Here is a 21,309-nt window from a genome sequence, read left to right on the forward strand (position 1 = left end):
CTATTTGTCTTTTGACCAGTGTAAGACAAAAATGAGTGAAAAGTATCCTGTAAAAAAAGGGATGAAACATTTATCATTCAAGAAAGAATGCTTTGAAGGAGACAGGATAGCAAAAGACATCAGTTTGACAGCAGTTTGACAGCATTCAATTGTTATTGTTGATTTAGCAGGTTCGAGTCGCAGCCCTCCTGTTCTGACTTCACTGCAACTTCCTCTGACTCACCACTGACAGGAGAATACTCTCATCCATGTTAAAACCAGCATTAAGGGAGCTTCCCTGTCTGACCATCTAGGAGCCACTCTGGCAGTCACAACACCACCAGCCCAAAATTTCACAGCTGAGGGTGACTCCAGTGACTCCAGGGTGTCCCTCCTGGTCCCTGCACACTCACACAGTCAGGCAGGGTTTCCTCACTGGCTCAGCCCTGGGTTTCCCAAGGCAGAGTCCTAGATGTCTGGAACCCTAAAGCAATTTAATTGTGGTGCAGTAACACAGAAACAGCTCGAGCTGGTGCCTCTGGAGAGGGACCCCCAACAAAGGAATCCCCAGGTTTTGTACCCTCCACGCCTGTGATAGTCTGGGGTCTTTTCTGCTGAGCCCTTGGCTCCTTCTGTGTCCAAGTGTCTGGTCACCTGGCCACTGCCACAGGTCCCCATGCCCTTTGCTGTCTGAAAGGTCAGCACCAGGTCATGGCCCTTTGTCTGGGGCTCCCACCCAGGCACAACCTGCAGCCCCACTGCAGCTGCACACCCAGTGCCTGCTCTAAGTGCATTGCTCAACACCAGGGAGGGGAAAAACAACATACACCCTCCTAGAGGACCTAGACATCCTCCAAGAGACAGATGGGAGAACAAGGGTTTGAGACCCCCTGAACCCCACTCAAGTCTCAAATACTTGTCTGGCTATTTGACTAGCAGCCCCCATTACTATAAAAATACTTCTAAAACAGGGATGCAAACTTGCAGCACAGTCTGCTGCATATTCATTCAAAGCACAAATTTTATTGATTGTATCAACTTACAGGAGTAATATATCCCAGAACATCTCCTGAAAAATGTCGTTCCTTCATCTTCTTGGAGCAATAACTTTTATGTTCCAGTATAATATCCTTTGCTTTTGGATCCACAACTACCAATCCCCTGTCCTGAACATTTTTATCAGAATGCAGCTTCTGTGGAGAGAAGACAGTTATTAGAACCAGTTATATGAAACAGCCACTTTCAATGGTAACAGACTTTAAAAACAACAGCAAAACAAATCACTCCATTAAACTCTGAGCACTCCTTTTAAATGATGCAGAGCACTTTGATTTGAACTGAAACATACAAGTCCTCAGAAACTGTCATCATCAGTAAACTTACTTTGTTTGTAAAAAGCATATAAACTTCGAGGGTAAAAAGCATAAAAACAAAAACCAAAGCCCAAGACATTATAAGAGTAAAGAACATAATTTATGACAGCTAATGGTGCTCTGTTTTCTAACCAATCCTTTCTGTCTGTCACCCCCAAAATAATAAAAAGGGGTTAGTTCTTAACCAAGAATTTGAAGACAGCTTTTGAACTGGATATATTTTAGTCTGAGAATGCTGCACTGTGAAGGCCAAGATTTTAAACACTCTTCTTCAGGGAAGATGCTACAACTGACCCAGCAGATAAAAACAGAATGAGAAGATCTAATGAGATGTTCATGGTGGGTATGCAGAAGGCATCTATTGATTCATTGTAAGGAATTTAGGGAGATGGCCTGCCTTAACACCTTGTGTTACCCTCACTACCTGCAAATTTGGTAGATGTTGAGCAAGTGATACAAACAGTGACAGATGTTCATGCATAATGACAGGAAACAATAACATGCTCAGCAAGTGAAGAGAGACTTCAGCATGCTGGCTGTGTTTGCTTGGATTATTGTGGGACTCTGAATCATATCTGCCTGCAAAAAAACAACTGATTAGAAGGCTCTTCAAAATCTTTCATCAGGATACAGCCTTCCCATTGGCAATGTTCCATTCCACCAGTAAATGACCTAGAGCTCTTGGCCCAAACTACTGTTCCCCACCCTGATTTCCAAAGGGATGGAAGTGTGTTCCCTGAGGGGACAAAAACTTCCTGTTTCTGCAACTTGCATAGAGGAATAAAGCTCCAGAAGTCTACATCATGTGTTTCAAGAAGTGAACCATTTATGACACACAGAAAAGGTGAAGGAAAGGACAGTTTCAAGTTTCATCTGTGAGTATCAGCTTCAGTGGAAATGCATTAACACTGTTTTAACAGAGGTAGAGGCCATTTACCAAAGTTCAATTAATTCACTTCACACATTAAATAAGACAAGAATTTCAGTTATTTCCCTTACCTTTTCCTCCAGTTTTTTTGTAGCACCTTTCTTTGCATCTGTTTTTGACAGGGTACCTTCAGCTAGCCAGCATACCATGGCAAGAGAAAGGGATGCACAGAGAAGCCTCATGGTGTTTTTCTCATGTCAAGTTTCTCTTCTCCTGAAAACATAAGGGTTCAAATCTCTGTGAACAGAGGAATATAACAGTTTCATTTGGTTGTCTTGTCTAAAATAAGTCAAGACATTTTCTTATCTTGTTCCATTTAGAATCAGACTTATTAACGCAGCGCTTCTGCTCTGGCAACAAAAGCAGTGCATTGTAAGAGATTACTTCTAGTCTCAAACACCTTTTCTGTCCCTTGTTTTAGTAGCTGTATCACAGATGAAGTGGGTTGGACCCTTGCAACTTCCTTTCTAAGGATAACTTTTTTTTTTTTGCTCCTCCCTAGCCTGGTCAGTGTGTCATAAATTAATTAACAGATATAAAAAATTATAACTATATGCTTATAGCTACGTGCCTTTACTGTAACAGCAGAGACCTTTGCTTTCAATTCCTTGCCAAGTCACTGATACAGAAATTGAAGAAAAAAAAAGGAGGGGGAAGGGTGGGCATGGGCATGTCCTTTTTGTCTAGAAGAAAAACTCTGACAGTTTGCCCTAGCTCCAGATAAAGGAACTGAGAATTAGGAGACAACAGTTCTGTTGTGTGTTCATCTATCACATCTTGTATCTGTAGGAAGACTTTAAAAAACAAAGTCAAATACAGCCAGAGTTTGTTTTTCAATCTCTCCCCAGTTAAAAGTTGCACTGGTTTCCCAGCCTAGCTCCCAGTAGTGAATAAGAAGAAAACAGAAAAAAAAAAAATTTGGCATTTGGGGAACCAGGGCTCTAGATCTGTATCAAGCTGCTTCTCATAAATATGAGATCCTGATCGAGAAGAAAATTGGTTGTTTCCAATATTCTGAATTTTTGTTGAACTTGAAAAACTATCTTGCTTTTTATACTACTCTACCACTCATTCTGAAGACCTACAAGCTCATTTCTAGAAATCATATTTATAAGATTTGTTCTACTGGCACTGATAACAAGTGCTGCTCAAAGTTTGAGTACTTTGTTTCAAACTTTCAAAACATCAGATGCAGATCCCACAACACAAAACTGAGCCTCTGAGTACTGTGGCAGAAGGAACCTTAAAGTTTCAATGGAAATGTACTCAATGAAACAGACATGAAATCAACAAGTCAACAAACTTGCTAGTATTAGTATGTGTCTGGTTTAGCAGTGAGATTTTAAAAACCAGAGGTATTTATTAAAGGATTTAGGGGTTCTGCAGGAAAAGAGAGTAATATTTGATTAGGCAACAAAGTAGAACGATGATGGCAGAAGTGCTTGAAAAAAACAATGCCAGTCACCAAAGAACATCAAAAACCTCCTGTACAAAATTATTTGAAGATTTTAGTAAAGTCTTTTATAAACAGCAAAATAAAAGCAGAAATCCTTCTAATATTTCCTGGATCCATGGAGTGTGGTAAAAGCTGAATTGCTATAAAGCTTGAAATTCCTATGATGAATAATTAAGGTCTCATTCTTCTACTTTGACTTCAAGGTCACTGGAAACCCCCTTGTTTTCCACATTCTAAAAATGAGACAAAGCAGGTTGCTTTTGATAGTATCTCCTATGTTCCATCTCGCTTGGCAAGATCTATAAACTATTGCAGAGAGGAACAACTGAGAGCCTGAAGAGTCAATACAAGTCTTAACTACTTGGACAGGATATCAATTCTCCCAGAAGCTCGTATATATCGATTTGGAGGTGCTTGATTTCACTTTCAGAAACAATTAGCAACAGCATCACTTCCCTGAAAAGAAGATAATGTCTAACAGCTGAAGAACAGAAGCTTAGAAAACCATCCCTGAACTCTAATTAGACATCAAAATGTGCTCATTTCCTTGACAGGATCGTATCCATCTGTCAATTATTGTTAAGTCAACATCCACTCCTAGATTTGTAAGAAGCACTGAGCCTGTGGCAAATTGGTTTCTGCTACTGACAGTCCAGTATAAACTCTTGGTTGGACACTTATTTTAATAGTTTGTTCCTTAACAACATCAATGAAAATTAAGTAGATGGGATTACTGTAACACAGAAGATGAATTGGTCAGACTTTAAATGCTCTTTATGGAAAATATAAGGATGCATTTTGCAAGCTTTACAAAACGAAATTCTCATCAAACTTTTATTCTACGAACTCTCTGCCATTTTTTAACACTTCTCAAATTAGTTGAACTCAGAAGAACTGTCTGAGCTTGGCACTCTTTATCTCCTCTGTCACTGCAAAATGCAAACAGAATTTAAAACTGCCTCTATGTCCTTGTCCAACTGATACTATGGACAACTTAAAGTATAAAACATCATCTGACAAACTGATCTGAAGCCCAGGTTTCTCTCCTAGCCAAGTCACAAATGTTGCTTAACCCCACCTCCACATGAGGTAACATACTTTTGGAAAGCTGTTTTAAAATATCTTAATTTTTAAAAGCAAGTAAAGCTAGCACAGATTTAGGCAGTCTGGAATTAGCAAGCAAAGAAACTAAATGGATGATACACAACACACTGTCAATGTTTATAGTTTATTTATAAATAAGAAACTAGATTCTAACTACATTTGCAGAAAGAACCTGCATCACTTAGCAAAGGAAGGCCACGAAATATACTGCTGATGCGTTTTTAAATAAAAACAATAAAAGCTATAGTGGGGAGTGAAGAGTGAGAATAAATCCATTTCTAACCTGTGTAAACATTGAACCCTCCCCCCTTGTAAAGTGCTCCACCTTGACATTCAGAATTCCCTCCCACACCCGCCCGGCTCTGGAGACACCAGGGAGCCAGCACGGTGCCATGGCATCGGCGCCTCTGTGGCCGCTCCGAGCTCGGCCCCGGCGGGGCAGCCCCGGCCTCCCCGGGCTGCCGCGTCACCCCCGCAGCGGCACGGCCGGGCCACGCCGGGCCCCCGCCCCGCCGGAGCGCGGCCTCGCCCCCGCCCTTTCCCCACTCTCCGTCCCTTCCCAGCCCCGCCGGGCCACGAACACCACGTACCGCCCGCCGCCGCCGCGGAAGTGCGGGCGAGCGGCAGCGCCCCGCCCCGCCGGCTCCGGGCAGCGCCGGGGCGGCGGAGGGCGCCGGCTGCGCCAACATGGCGGGGCGGGAGAGGCTGCGGCTGTGGCGGCGGCGCCCCGGCGCTCCGGGCCGGGCCCCACCGACAGAGCCGCCGCTGGGCTCGCCCGGCCGGACCCGGGTCGCGGTGCTTTGGGACTCATCCGTAGCTGAGGAAAGGAAATGCTAATTATGGTGTGATTCTAAATTCCCATAAAGAGCCTCTTGGTTTAGCCCAAGCTATAGCAAATTGAAACAGCTCCAGGTCTAGCCTGGAGAGGAGGAAGTTCGGGGTTACTTTATCACTTTATCACTCACTGCCCAAAAATAGGCTGTAGCCAGGTTGGGATCAGCCTCTTCTCACAGCAGCTCAAGAGGAAATGGCTTTAAGCTATGCCCGGGGAGGTTCAGGTTGGACCTGGAGGTCCAGCCAGGAGGAATTCCTATACAGAAGGTGATGAGACATTGGGAGAGTGGTGGGGTCACCTTCCGAGGAGGTGTCTAAGAAAAACTTAGAGCCATGGTCTAGTTGACATAGTGATGTTTGATCACAGGTTGGACTCGATAATTTCTGAGGTCTTTTCAAAACAAATTCTTTCTGTGATTCTGAGAAATAGTGTTGGTAAATCAAGAGCTTGGGCTAAAATGCACACACTGACCTGGAGGCAAAATAATCATATAGGTAAGGCTGCAGAGAGTCTGCAGGCAGTAGTGCTGACTCTGGGTGTGTAGAAAGGAGAGGTCAAACCTATGATGGCTTTTAACAGACTGTAAAGTAAAAGATTGTGTTTATAATTGAGTTTTTTATTTTCCTCTGCTCTGACCTTCTACAATTTGTGTTTTTGCATGCAGCATGGCTTGTGTTACCGCTATTTACTACAGCAGAAGTTTTAGTATAACCCTGTTATTTCACAGGCTGCTTACAGGGACTAAATACCCTATCAAAAGACTTGATAAAAAATGGATGTGTTATATCATGATGTAGAGGCAAGGCCTGCATATCCTAGCAGTGCACTTCCCAACAGAAGCCTTCCTGTGGCCTGCTTTCTCTCTTGGTTACAGTTTGGTGCAGCCTGCTAGGAGCTGAACTGGAAGGTTGCCTTATTCTGCTGAACTGCCCTCTTCTTTCATTCCCTCTTGTGTAATGAAGATCTTCATGAGCATTCTTCAGCACTGAAAAGAAAAATGGAAATATTTTTCCTCTGAACAAAAGTCTTGTCAGTGAAGTAGATGCATGTTCTTCTATGCCCAGATCCATCCCAAATTTCTGTAAAATTAGAGTTTCATGCAGCCTAACTTTGTGTTTTCTAGTGTTGAAAGCAGCCCATCTGATACTCTGGCATGGCAGAAAGCATTGTGCTCTGTGTTAAGGGATAATGAATGTTCAATGTCAAGTACAGAAACATGGTTGTGTGTGTGTGGTGGAGCCATGGATTCTGTTTAGTCCTGAGTTCGTTTTGGTTCCAGTAATGGCTGGAATGATCATAAGGAGCAGAAGAAAACAATAACTGGTGAGACAAATGTGAGAGAAGTAACAAAGGGAAAGGAGCAATTCCTTTTTTGTAGTTTCCACAACAGGATCTTCACCAGCTGAAAACACTCAGATGAATGGTGATAGTTTTATGAAGGTCAGTGCCAATAGATAGTTTTATAAAGGCTTTGTACCAAAGTGCAATGAAATTCTGAAAAAAAAATTAACGTAACTCCCATATAAAATGGGAAGGGGGAGACAAACATTGTGGATTTGTTGGCAAACAAATGTGATGCCAAATGTTTTATGTAATAGGAAAATATTTCTTGGTACCATCTCCCCTTTAATGCTGATTTTACAGTAATTATAAATGTCTTAAATAATCATGACATCTTGGGATGGATACCCATTTATGGTTTTTTTTGGGCAGCCTGGTGTTTTATAGATGTTAGGCTCAAACCAAAATTGCACACAATTACCAACTCAGTGTGTTTGCAAAGGGTTGTGCCTGGTGCAAGCTCTGTGCTGAGTAACAGCTGGGATCATATTACAATGTTTCTTTCAGCCAGGATGCATCTAGAGACCATTACAGACTCTCTTTCCTCTAGATACCTATTATTCACATAAAATTTAAAAGGATAGATATGCCTACTCATTTGTCCTGATTGCAAGCCTTTGTTGAGGCAAAAAGAGAACAGGGTGAATATAGTGAAGCCTCAAAAGCCAGTCAAAGGAGGTTGACATAAAATAATCAGGGTATGTGTACTGCACACTGAGCCCCTTCAAATGAAACATTTAGCTGTGTGCAGCAAAACTAGAGTCATCCACATGCATTAACCACTTGGATATTCTCCCAGTTCTCAAGAAGAATTTGCAGCTCATGCTTAGCTTGTACTGCCACAACTATTCTGCTGGCACTATTTAAGCCACTGCTGCAAAGGCAGTTGGATACCTGCATGACTTGCAGTATTGACAGGCATACAGCCAGACAGGACTGACAGACTGAGCCTTTAGGTGTCACTGTGCTCTTAGGAGTAGAAAATAGCTCAACATTTTGGCTAGCTCAAAAAAGATTTCTTTTTTTTCTGATCACAGAAAAAGCCTCATTTGGTGACATGGGAAGTTTTCATCTTCAAAGGTGCATGGAAATTATTATTAAGCACCAAAATCTATTTGTAAAGCTGTGAAAAAGGAAAGTGCTCTTCATGAAAGCCTACAAATAATCTGAGTTGAATAATGGACTAATTGGGCACGACTGCCTGTAGTTGCACTTGGTCTACAAAATGGATCCAGGGACAAAGGGATAATTGCGTGACTACCACATGCTGTCATCCTGCCTTTCCATAGAGACTTGCACAACTAAAAGTACTCATGTAACCATGTATCCTGAAAACACCCAGAATAGACCCTTGAGGGATACAGCCACTGTCAGACAGATGGCATCAAGTATTATGTAGATCTTTATGAGAGAAAAATGTATCATGAAACTAAAGGTACTGGAGCTTGATGAATCTAAAGATGCAAGGTCTAGACAAGGAGAATTGACCATGGGAGCAAACTATCCAGGGCAACAGTGAATTTGATTATATCAGAGCAAGACTCAGTGCCTTTCTGGAAGACAGACTGTAGCTAAAAGCTAGATATTGGGCTACATTCACTGGTGTAAAAAACAAAACAAAACAAAAAACCCAGATGAAATGAAATGGCTTGAAGTGTGCTGAAATAGAGGCAAACTGACTGATTGATCTCCAGTGGCCCTAAGTAGAATCCCATGATTCTACAAGTCATTATTCTCCACTAAGCATACTAATCCCTTGCATCATGACCGAAGTCCCCAGCACACTTGTGGCTAGGCAGTCTGGGCCAGCTTTGAGAACATTTGAACCAATTTTCAGCTGAAGATATGAAATCCTCTGCACAGTCCCACCTCTTTGGCATGTTTAATTTTGAAATGTTTGGCAGTTTAACCTTGAAATGTTTTCACTCTTGGGAGTAGATGTGGTGTGGGATTGTGTCACTCTGCATGTTTACAGCCATCAGGAGGAAAATGTGGCGCTGGATGTGTACGCCTGCATGCCCAGGGAGTCAGGCAGTGGGAATCTCTACATGAACACAGAGCAACTGTGCCACTCACCCAGCCGATGGCAGGCTCACAAGGGGGATGTGCCTGAGGATGGAGCTGCACACAGCAGCCTCCGGCCTTGTCAGTGCTCACAGGGACTGTGCAGGGTACGTGCAGGAGATCCCGTGCACTGTTTTGGGGTCCCTTTTGAGGAGGAGGAGGACCAAGGCACAGCCTCCTGCAGTCCACCCTGTGGAAAGCACTGGGTGTATACCACTCTCTATACCACTGAGAGTCTGTACCTTGCTCTTCACATTTGAAAATTAAGATTGCAGATCAATAGCCTGCTCAAAGCTTAAGTGAAGAAGTGAAATTTCCCGGTATCTTGATGGGCCGTCCCTCTCCTTCTCCCTCAGCAGTTACATCCTCTGAGGTGCCTGAGAAGCCCGGTATTTCACCTTCAAAAATCATCAAACTTCTCGGCCATTAGGGTCACGATGAGAGGAAGGGATTAGGCTGTTCCCGAGCAGGGAGCGTGCAGTGAATTCACCCACGGACAAAGAGGCTGACGCTTGCCCTGCCGCCCCTCACCTCGGTCCGGGCCCGTTTGCCCTCACGGGCGGTGACTGGAAATTGCATCCCAGCAGCGGCACGGCCGATCCCTGGGGCCCAGCCTCCAGCTAGCCAGTCCTTTCGGGCCGCAGGGTCGCACGGGGGATGCCCGGGAGCGGGGGCACATCTCGGGCCACATCCCGGGGGCCGGGCAGGGACCGCGCCCGCCGCGGCTGCGGCACCGGGAGGCGCAGGGGGCCCGGCGCACCCGCGGCGCTCCCGCCTCCGCACGGCAGGTGGCGCCCGAGCAGCGCCCGCCCGGCGGCTGCGGGGGCGCGGGAGCCCCGGCGGCGCCTGCGCGCTGCGGAGGCGGCGGCGGCGGAGCGGCCTGAAGCAGCCCGCGGGGAGAGCGGGCGGCGGCTGCGGGGGTTCGGTGTGTCGCGTCCTAGGGCGGCCGTGATCGTGCGCCACGATGCCTGCGGTATCGAAGGGCGATGGCATGCGAGGCCTGGCGGTCTTCATCTCCGATATCCGCAACTGTGAGTGGCGCCGGGGCCGGGGCCTGGGCTGGGCCGCGCCGGCCGTCGCCATGGGCTGGTGCTCCGTGGGGCCGGGACTTCATCCCTCGATCCCCTTCCCAGTGCTCCCCTCTTGCCCCTGACCCCCGCAGCGGGCAGCTCGGAGCGCTCCGGTCTCACGAAATGGCGACGCGCTCGGGGGGGCGGCGCGGCGGGGAGGGGGGGCAGCATAAAGCATTTGCCCGTGGGTTTGTGCGTTTTGGGTGGGTGGGTTGGGGTGTTTCACTCCCCCTTCACCGCCCCTGTCACCCCTCTCGCCCGTCCTTGAGTGTCGCGGTGGCCGCCCCGGCCGAGGGGGTGCCGGGGGTCGGTACCGCCGTTGTTCGCGATGCGCCGGAGCGGTGCCGGGGCGCGGGTGGGTGTGCGGCGGGGCAGGGAGAGGCGTCCTGGGCTCCTTCCAGATCCCTGAGCGGCTCTCGGTTCATCACGTCACTGATGGAAAACAGGCCTCTGTAGGCGCCTGAGAGCAGGGCCCTCTGCGCGTATGCCTAGGCTTGGCTTAAATTGGCTTGAAGATTCTGCTTTGGTGGAAATCGGCGCTTGGGATCAGTGTAATTAAAAATGGGATGGAGGGGAGTGTGAGTAGTTGCCCCCCGCCCCCCCCCCCCGAGAGATGTGGGGGAGCGTGTCCGTGAGTGTGCAGTGGGAGAGCAGGAGTACAGATCTGCTGCTGCTTGGTGTGGGGGGAAGGGGCATGTGTGGGGGCACACCTCAGTGCTCAGTCTTCCTTTTGTCCGAGAATTGCATACAATAGTTTAATATTAATCAGAGTTAGAGATCTAAGTGTATGATGTGGCAGGAATTGCCTGGGGAAGGGCTAAGGTCGCTGTGGTTGGTGTGATGAAACAGCTCTATTTTGTCCACCTGTGTGTCTCTGTAGATCACTTGAGGCTATTTTAAAAGCAGTGGAGGAATGGTATTAAGGTCTTTTCTCTAAAGATATAAACTGGTTTTGGGAATTTTTTAATGTGAATTATGTTGTTCTGACTGGGCTTGCATTGGGATTATTTAGTCACACTGGCTTGAAAAACTTCAAATTGATGATTTCTAATTAAAAAAAACCTGGCAAAGAAATTATACAGGTAAAATAAGACCATTTAAATGCAGCGTCTTTATAATCAGGTGATTTGGACATCGAGACGTGAACAAATTCAAGGTTGATAATCTTCCTTAGAGCAGAAGCTGTTTGAATGAGGGGGTTTTTCTTTTTCAAAACAGAGTTGCTGGTCCTTAGGTTGCTTTAGGCTTCACTCTGTTTGTAGAAGAAGAAGGCCTATAAAATGTGTAGTGTAGCAGTTCCAGGTTACACAAGTGCTCTTGTGCTTTGTCTAGTTGGCCTTGCTATTTAGTGAGCATTTTCAGTGTCCTGGTGTTCTGTGCAAGCTTTGTGTGTAACATAGTTCCACTTGGTGTCATAGCAGTTAAGACTTGTTAAGCTGTTCTATCTACCCAACACAATTCACAATGATTTTTTAATCATTGTTTTTATTGATTTAGCTAGAAACAGTACGACTTGATTCATTAGTGTTTAATGTCTTGCAGTTGGTTAAATTTGTCCATGCTTGTTTTTAGCAGAATTTACTAGAAGTAAATTCAAGAGAAGCATTTGGGCTCTTAGGTTTGTAACATGTGTTCAGGGATGTGAAATAACCAAATTTAATGTGATAGGATATAACAAATTAGGTACTTATTTCCCCACGAGGCTGTGTGGGAACTGAGCTGAAGCTACCTTCGTCCATATGGGACAACAAACCTCTTATGCTCTAGTTGTCTTCAGGAGACACAAAGATGTAACCTACTGGTGATACAAATAGAATGTTAACTTTGACTCTTTACACAAATACTGGTATATCTCTCATGTTTTGTCTCTGTCCAGACAGTTGTTTGGGAGCTGTAATTACTTGTGTATCTTTCTTGTCTTCATAATGAAAAAGTAGCAGCATCTTCTAAACAACTGCAGCAGAGCTGGTATTCCCACTAGTAGGTGATGTATGAAGCTTCCAAGTAGCTGTGAATGGCATTTGAGCCTTCCCTTTAGTGGAGCTCTGAGTGCTGCCAGCTAACCCTGGGCTAGCCTACACAGAGCAAGAGTCACAAAAGTGCTTCCTGGAGTATTCACAGAAGTACTCTCTGGAGACTGGGCTCTGCAGGTACTGCTGTTGGCTAAAGCTCCCTCTTTGCTTCTTCAGGGAGGAGCTAGATGTTGTCAAGAACAAAAAGTAGCAGCTGTGGAGGTGAACAGCATCTTTTGACTAAGGAAAGAAAGCAAGTCTTCCTTTTCTGAGGAGGGAGGGGAGCTAAACCATGTGCAGCTTATGACCTCTATTTCTAGCCTTACAATTGGACTAAATATCTGATGGTTGCAGTAACACAGAAAGTTCTGCTGGCATTCTTGATTTGGCTTTGCTGAACTCCCTGTATCTGTTTTGAATACTGCCACAAAGGCTTGGCAGTTTTAGTTTGCCAGTAGCCTTTCCAGATAATATGTAGTGGTTAAACATGGTGTGTATGGGGGGGTGTATGCACAGATGAGGATTCTACATTGTGGATGTTGCTGAAAAAGGAAAGTGCAGTTGTGTGGTGGCTGTGCTCAGAGGGATGCACAGCATGTGATTTCAGATAATTCAAGGAACCTAAACTTCTGGGGGGTACTTCTGTAAATTTTGACTGTTTACCTTTGGAAATGCTTGATCTCCTTACATCAAGATTTATTTTTTGGATATTGTATCTACAATGTCTGCAGCATTAAATAATGCAGGATTCTCTTACAGGTTGGATATATTACTGATTTGGGAGTGATGCCTGTCTTGCCTATCTTTATACCAGTCTGTTACAGGCTTCACATAAGTCTCACTTGATAGCAGTTTTCAGTGTTTACAACTGTAGCTGATTGTGAACAAGCAGCCCGCACTACCAGCCTGTCTTTAATACTAAAAGCTTGGTTGTCACTTCTGTGTTGTTTAGACATATTTTTGGCACATGGTTTATCTATTAAACTTCTTGATTTTTGTCTTAAATACTTCTATGTCAGATGTATTTTTTAGAGCAGACTATTTTAAAGTACACTGATTTCTCAAAAGTCTGTGATGTTTTTCGTTAAAAACAGTTGGAATACTACTCGCAGCAGCAATTGTAAAATATTTCAAGGCTAAGAGAGGCTTCTTAGCACTTTGACTTTGCTCTAGTCTCTCTGAAGCTGTCATATTGAGTGTCTTCTTTCAAAATGAAATGTTCTTTATTCATACAAAGATCAAGTGAATTTTTGAAGTATGATAATACAAGAAAATGAATTATCCTTCAGTTCCTTATAGGTCTCCAGAATTTTGTTTCAGGGCATCTTCTTATTGTAGGCTCTGCATTTTTTGCATATGGAGGTCCTAGTGCAGATGGCACATAAAAATATTTTTTAGGAAATAACCCTTTTAGATATCTGTCACTTTGCCAGTAGATGCATAGAACTTTTCTAGAGACTTGTTCATTTGGATTGTTTTGTAACATATATGAATTACTACAGTAAGTAGGTTTTTAGCTTATCTTTCATAGACAGCAGAGAAGAGACAAGAAAACTACAGGTTGAAAGCCAAACTGCAGTACTTGATTGGGATAGCCCAGTTAATGAGTGCTTGCTTGGTGTGACTGAGAAAATAGTCAGGTGTGGCTGTGCTGCACAAAAGATTGTGGTGGAGTGGAGCTGAAAGTTCTGAACCCTGTGGTTTGGTGAAGTGCTGTCCAAACTTAGGGGTTCAGGTCAGGAGGAGTCCTTGTCACTGCATGGATTATGTGCCTCATGAACTAAAACCTAACAAGATCTGCATGTGTTACAAGCATGGACTCCTGCAAGAAATATTTAAGTCTTTTCTTGTGTATGTACTGCAGAGCTGCTGAAGCAATTTGCTTATGTGGGATGGTGCTTTATAAATTCTCCAGCTGTTTTAGCTGACACATAGAGCATCAGGAGTCTGGTTTCATTTTTTTGAGTACAGCTTTATGCTTATCTCACAATGAAATACTTTTAAGTCATTTGTCACTCAACCTATTCTGCTGCAGCAACAGTGCTCTCTGCTATTCACCCTGAAAACCAGGAAAGCTTGCTTTTCTCCTTTCATTTGCAGCCTGTAATGTAGAAATAGTTTCTATTACAGTAGTGAGCGTATTACTGGTAACCCTCTGCTCCATATTAAAATTGGGAAGCCAGTTCCTCTTAGGTTGATGAGATGTGTCTACACAGAGGCAAAAGCTGCTTTTGTCACAGGTTTGGAGGACAAGACAGTTCTTAATTTCCCTTGCTAGGTAACTGTCTTAACTTTTCAGTTTTGCCCCAGAAGTTGGACAGGCAGAGGAAGGATTCCTGACTTTGTTCTCTAAATGTTTCTTTGTATGTTTTCTTCCAAGTTACTGTTTCTTTTTCCTCAGGCCAAATTTTTTCCTTAAATAAAATCCACCAAATATAATAAACCAAGGTCCATCTCTTCTCATAGGACTTAATGCATTAAATTTTCATTGTACTGGACAAGGGATAGTGTCCTGAAGCTGAACCTCCCAAAATGTCTTTGCTTCACTGCACTGGGACTGGTGCATCACGTTACAGATCAGCAAGTGGGGATTGAAAAAAGATAGTTCATTAAATTCATCATATGATGATCACCTGTTTGAATGGATGGTAGGTTATGAAGTGCATTGCAGGTGTAGGTACAGGGGTATGTACATGGATTAAATGACTACATGGGTATGTGTAGAGTTATTTTTCTCTGTGGGAACAGCCACCCAGTGAAACAAACTTCACATAGAGTGAGTTGAGCACATACAGCTGGATTTAGTTATCTGTAAGTAATTATTATATGTCAGTAATAAGCTGTCACTGTATAGGCTAAAGCTACTGCATTGCTCCTCTGAGGTGTGGGTTCTTGTTTGCATTGCATGTAGTGTTAAAGCAGGACTTGAAACACTTCTCTAGACAGTCAGAGACTTTTTTTTACATGTATTCTTAGATTACTTACCTTTTGAAGAAATTGGAGGCAAAGCATCTTGGTTTGTTCTCCTGTCGCTTCTTCAAGGCTGTGGCAGTGCATCTAATATGGTTGGTTTCTGGCCTGAACAAACAGCCCTAAGGATGTGCTATAATAAGCACTAAGTCTTGCATCACTTGCTACTATTTGCAGGAGAGTGCTTTAAGGAAAACACAATTAGCATGAGATTAGTCTGAGGGGGATCTCTAAAGCAAAACTGATGTTCTTCCCATGGCTTCTCTGTCTTGGCTTGCTCCTGGTCATTTCAAAGAGCTCTGAGAGGCTGGGATTTTTTTGTTAGTGGTTTTTTTTAGTATTTGTTTAATTTGTGCATGTTTGGCTTAGAGGAGAGTAATGGAGGAGAGATAGTAAAGAGTTAGAATCTATCATGTGACATCCAACCTCTCTATTAGGTACCCTGGATTGCTTAATTTGAAATCCTTTGTATAAAGACTGCCCATCAGGACTGATAAGAGGAAGCTAAGGACTATTGCAGAGATTATTACATATCTGCATTAGTTAATGAGCTCAAAAGTATTTTAGGGTCCCTGAAGCAGTAGTTTAGAAGCGATAGCTAAACTAGGGTTGGCCTCACAATGTTCTTCGTTTTGAACATGAACTAAGGAGGTAGAAGAGAGTCCACAGTGACTTGTAGTAAATCAGTGCTGATACTGCCTTATCTTGTTGAAGGGAGTGTAGCTATGCTGTGAAAAGACTGGTCAAGGAAATGACTGCTTGGATGCTGCTCAGTCAAGGAAGGAGGAAGAAATCCTTTTGTACAAGCCTGACCCTGCACTTACTGTTTGCATATCTTCTTGGCCTAAAGCTTCTCTTTTGAGAGGAGTCAACGTTGTTTTGCCACCTGAGCTGACAGATAGATGTTCTGTATGTCACAAAGTCACTTGGATATGAACTTCCAATACACTTTGTTATTCTAGGGAAAGCTCTGGTCTTAAGCTAGACCCTGTTACTTGGTTACTTCTCATTTTCTCATAACTTGTGGTGCTTAGTTAGGGAAAAAAAAGCCATGGTAAGCATCCAAAATCATTAAACTTGTATTAAATTGTTGCAGTTTATTACATCTGGATTGAAAAGCTGCTTTTGTGCTCTTATTTCTCTTCTCTTGTGAGGACAAGGAGTTAATGGATTAGTGGATTACAGTAAAGCCTGTGACTCCCTTCTGTTTCCTGAGAATGGCAAATCCCTAGTGCCACAGTGGAGGAAGAAGTCAGTTCTGTGGCTAGTAGTTCCCTTACGGTGCAGAATATTAGAAATGTCCTCTACATAAAGTTCTAAAATATCAGGAGGTCACTGGTCCCTGTCTTTCGATATCTAATCACAGCGGAATGTCCCAAGACACAACGCTCCTAAACTGCCTTTGTGCCATTTGTGATCTTCAGCATGGCAGGCACTTCTTTTCTTCTGATCAAACAGATCTTGTGGAAGGACAGCATGCACTCCTCACTCCTGTTTCTGTTCGTAACAGGATGTTAGCGCGTCAGTAAACAAAAAGCTTCTTGTTCTGCAGACTTGAACAGGTTCATTTGTGAACAAAAGTGAAGCTATACTAACTTTTTTTTAAGGTGTCCAGTATTTTATTGTAGTCTCTCTGGATTAGTTGTGCAGTGAGTTTGTAAACAATTGCACCAACAAGCTCCTTCAGACTCAGATGGAGGTGGAGCTTGCACCTCTATTGTAGTAACCTAGAGAGTTTAACCAAATGAAGGAATTTATGTAGACAATGTGAGGATGGGCAAGCAGACCACTCTAATGTATTGCTGTGCAACCTGTCTGCCTTTCTTTTGCCCTCTTCCCTGCTGTGCTGAAGAGCCAGCTGAGAGATTAGGGAGAGCTAGAGGATGGATTTGGTGGTTTACTTCATGAAGATCATGATCTGCATAGCAAATGGCTAATCTATCCTCTAGAGCTGTAATAGGAGTATCTGTCCTGCTGGCAGGTAAAAGTAATGGTTTAATTTACTGATACGAGCAAGTAAAAAAGCTCTCTCACAGAGGCAAAAATGGAGACACTGATTACCTTTACATGCATATTTTCCTCTATCTCTACCATTTTTACAGTGGAGACACTATTATTTGTTTTCCCTGTCTTTCAACCCGTTTCTTTCTCTGTTCCCTGACAGCAGGGTTCAAGAATGCAGTGTAGACTTTGCATCATGCTTGCAGGCTGTTTTAGCAGTAGAAAAGGCAAGTGGGTCATTTGATTGCTTTATGCCAACTGAAGTGTGTTTAGAGAGTGAATGGGTGAACTTATTCTATACCTGGTCATGTCTTCTGCTGTCACTGTCACTTGTGGTAAAGCTGGCATGATGCAGCCTTAGCCTAGACTTTGCCATCTTGCTTTTTTGGTTGTTAGGCTCCCAAACTGACCTGCAGCAATACAAGGTAGTGGCAGGAATGTGTGTGCCAGGTTGAAAGCAGTTTTTAGGAACTGTCTGTAGCTGTCTCTTAAGAAGCACAGCCTTGCATCCAACTGACTCTCAAACTATCAATGTTTGTTCAAGGGAAGCTGGGTAGCAGTTTGGCAGTGCTGTCTCCCACCAAAGTGGCCCATCAGCTTAGATGCTCCAGATGTAGAGGCTAAGGAAAACATAACCAGAAACATTCTTATGTTTAGAAAACACTGACTCACAGCTCTGAGGGAAGATGTTTAACATCACCTTTGAAATTGAGAATTTATCATTTGTGTGAGAACTTAAGTGTTGTTCCTAAGTAAGTTTTCCTAGCCATTAAGGAATTCAGAGAAGTTCCGCTCTTAACCTTGGTAGTATTTGTATTCTCTCTCTTAAACAGAGAAGTAGACTTGTCCTCTCTTCAAGGCCTGTTTGATAATTGAATGTGAACAGAGTTCATGTTATATTAGACCTATGATAGTGCCACAAAGTCACTTACACTACTACTGGCCTTCAAGAAGCATGACAGAACCATGGCAGGCTTTTTCTGTGTGCAAAAAGAGCTCTATCCTCTGCTTTATAGTTCATGCCAGCTGACCTATAGTTGTGTATCTGTAATCATAAATTGTCAGATGGCCATAGGGCAGGTAAGGCCAAGAGTGTATCAGTTCTCACCTGTATGTAAATTCAAAACAAGTTATTGGCTGGGCTTAATTACACTGACTGCTGGCCTAAAGCAGATTGGAGCCAGATGAATACTGGGAACAACTAAAGTTTTGTGAAGTGATTTATTTATTTGTTGCTTCAGATGTTGACAGTGTGCCTGTGTTTCAAGGCCTTGCCTGCAGAAGTCAACACTGCTCAGTATTTGTGTAGCTGCTTATAGAAAAAATGTTTCTTCCTTTGGGAAATAAATGTATAGGCTTGGTCAGAAGTATATCAAGTGGTCTGTATGAAAGTTAAGAACTAGTAGCAGTTCTGGTTAGCACAGGTGGGTTGTATGCCTCAAACTTACCCTTAGCAGTCTGCAGTTAGTGTAGCAGCAAGTTAATCCTGATGGAGCAGGTCAGTGTCTGAGTGAGCCAAAGCTGCCCACTAATTCTAACCTTGAAGCACTTCCTTAACCTTGCAGCCCTGCTGCCAGGCTACTGTTAAGATATGTCAGGTTTTTTTCAAATGAATGGACTCAACAAATTCCTTTTCTGTAACCTCTGTTTTCTCATTCTTTAGGTTGTAATGCATAGCTCTGAACAGAGGAATGGAGGTGTATTTGTGCAGTACTGAAGTGTTGACTGTAGCCTGGATTACTGGGAAATACAAGAATAGTAGTTGATTCTTTGATGGGCTGCGTGACTTACGATGTTCCCTACTCTATCTTTGTTAAACAAGATGGTAATTAAAGATAATACTGCTCTGCAGACTAAATTTACCTTCTCTGATGAAGGCAGTAGGCAGCATGATGGAGTCTGAAGCCTGACAAACTGCCAGATATGAAGTAATCACCCATAAGCACTTGGACTGTGGTGGCTGGGTACCTGTGTGCTCAGTGCCCATCTTGGAGATGATGAGCAGCACTTGTGCAGTGGGGCTGTAAGGCTACAAACATTACATGTCTGTGATGCAAAACAGCAACCAAAGCTTACTGACTTGCAGATATTTAATGGTAGTCTGTTAAAATGGTAAAAGTCTGAATAAGTGAAAGTGAGAAGGATACGGCCTGAACTCATATGGAACATAATCTTCTTGTGCTCTGGCTTAACTACTGTCCTACCCAGCAGTCTGTATACATGACATGGCCTTTATTAAAGCCTCTCCCAGCTGAATGTGTGCTTACAGAACATTTTGTTAGTGTACAGCTCTGATAATTTCATGAGACTGGGGCTGGGTAATAGCCTGAAAGTGTGGCAGAGCAATTTCCTTTGTTAGCTCTGAAATGTAAGCCTTTATTCCTGTAGCATAGCACTTCTTCAGCTATCATCATCTTGTTTTTACTGTCCTAAGGACTACTTGAGTGTTTCTAGTGATAGTAAAAATAAAAGATGCATATAGAAATTATTCAGTGAGTGCTGGCAAGTCAGAGTAATGTGATGAAAAATTCAGTTAATCGAACACACTTAGTAGGACAGAAGATCAGTAGTTAAAGTAAATAAAGCTAGAAATTTGTTCTTGTTTTATGATACTTCTATTTTCTTTTGTCCTTTATAATGGAAGCTGCCTTCCACTGTGAGGTTTTGTTTTGCTTTGTCATCCTCTAATAGAAGCAGTTAATTGTGTTTGAATGAGGTTACCATACAATATAAACAGCCGGAGTTGAGGAAATTTGGGGTTAGATACTTCAGCCTGGTTTTAACTTGTCATTTGTCCTCAGCATTGTGTGATTGCCCTCAGTGACATTTAACACTTGGTGTGCTAGTGCTGTTCTTTAAAACTACAATTTCAGGCTTGTGTAGACTTTAATTAGTAATAAGATGAAAACTTAATTGTTCAACGTGAACTCCAATATATGAGTTAAACTTTTTATCACCTGCTAACTACTATGCTGTTTATGTTTGGTCATAGTCTGGATGAGATCATATACTGCCTTCAAAATAGAACAGCCTGAAGAAATTATTTGAAAAAGACTTTTGTTCATATGCTAAGTGATATGATAAGCCTTCAGATATGAGTCTGGGTGTTCCTGTCATCTCACTGCTACAGCTGTGTGCATGGGGGTGGGATTTCCATGTTTGTGTTGCTGAGCCTGCAGACTATTTCTACGAAAGGTGCTGACTTCACAAATTCCTGAAGTATTTTAGTCAGGCTTTGCTTAATGCTCTGTTGCTTGCTTAGGACACAAAGAACCCAATTCCTAGCAGTAACTGATAATCTGTGAGTGTAGCAGGTAAATAATGCTGCTTGAAAGGTTTGCCAGAAGGTTTTGGTGGTTTTAAAAAAGTAAAAGATGGCCTTGATTTCATCTTGGGGTAAGAAAAGCTAGCTGATATGTTTCCCTTTCCTCACCGTATTTTTAACATTTTAAAATTGTGATTATTACCGCAGTTGCTGAGGTTAGAGAAGCAATTGCTAATAATTCAAAGTAAATATTGCAGTTCACTTTCCTTACAAACATAGGTTAAAGATACAGAGTAAAGACCTAGTTTCTAAATTTAAAAACTCAGGTTAGCAATGTCCCGGACTGAGCTCTATATTCTCTGCCCAGTTAATGTAAATTAAGTACAAAATCTCCAGACTCTGTGGTTATGCCTTAATGAGATGTGTTCTTCCCATGGTAAGAGGGAAAATATACTAATAGCTTTAGGAGATTAAATTTTTCATCAGAAGCAAATGTATGGCTGAAAATAGGGAAGTGTTCTAAAATCTTTAAAAAGAAATACCTTACAAAATTGAAAATTGGAGTGTTGTTTATTTACATAAACATTTGCACCCTTTTGGGGTATGTTACTGTGGCCCCTGTTCTCAGAGGGTGGGACTGCAGAGCAAAGATTTGCTTCAGTGTAGTAATGAACTCCTAATGCTGGCAAGTGCCCTGGAAGCAAACATTTGAGTATCTCTGCTGTGTGCTCAGGACAAATAATCCAATTAAGACAAATCTGAAATCTATAAAGGAAGACACTTCAGGTCTTAGATTGTACGACTTGCTGCTCATTTATACAATAAATACTGTTACTGCTTTAAAACCAGCTTTCTTTAGATTGGCAAGTTAAATTAGAACTAAACTCGTGTTGCATAATATATTAGTGAAA

General features: G+C 42.9%; 2 protein-coding genes across 6 annotated transcripts in view; one reads left to right on the forward strand and one right to left on the reverse strand.

Annotated features, from left to right (window-relative positions):
• CHID1 (chitinase domain containing 1) overlaps window positions 1-5,483 on the reverse strand; it is a 98,263-nt gene extending 92,780 nt beyond the window's left edge. Inside the window, exons 1-3 of one of the 2 annotated variants that reach the window (XM_064714280.1) lie at window positions 5,431-5,483; window positions 2,352-2,493; window positions 1,023-1,172 (exon numbers count right to left, since the gene is read on the reverse strand). In XM_064714280.1, the coding sequence (XP_064570350.1) occupies window positions 1,023-1,172; window positions 2,352-2,462 (261 nt within the window). In that variant the 5' untranslated portion in view covers window positions 2,463-2,493; window positions 5,431-5,483. Of the gene's footprint in view, window positions 1-1,022; window positions 1,173-2,351; window positions 2,518-5,430 lie in introns of both variants that reach the window. The other variant, XM_064714281.1, reaches the window with a different exon arrangement.
• A 4,446-nt stretch (window positions 5,484-9,929) lies between these two features.
• Window positions 9,930-21,309, forward strand: part of AP2A2 (adaptor related protein complex 2 subunit alpha 2) — a 42,238-nt gene continuing 30,858 nt past the window's right edge. For all 4 annotated transcript variants that reach the window (XM_064714690.1, XM_064714692.1, XM_064714691.1 and 1 more), the window contains exon 1: window positions 9,930-10,111. In XM_064714690.1, coding sequence (XP_064570760.1) covers window positions 10,045-10,111 — 67 coding nt within the window. In that variant the 5' untranslated portion in view covers window positions 9,930-10,044. The remainder of the gene's footprint in view (window positions 10,112-21,309) is intronic.

Source organism: Zonotrichia leucophrys, chromosome 5 (genome assembly GCF_028769735.1).
Source record: "Zonotrichia leucophrys gambelii isolate GWCS_2022_RI chromosome 5, RI_Zleu_2.0, whole genome shotgun sequence".
NCBI classification, from domain to species: Eukaryota; Metazoa; Chordata; class Aves; order Passeriformes; family Passerellidae; genus Zonotrichia; species Zonotrichia leucophrys.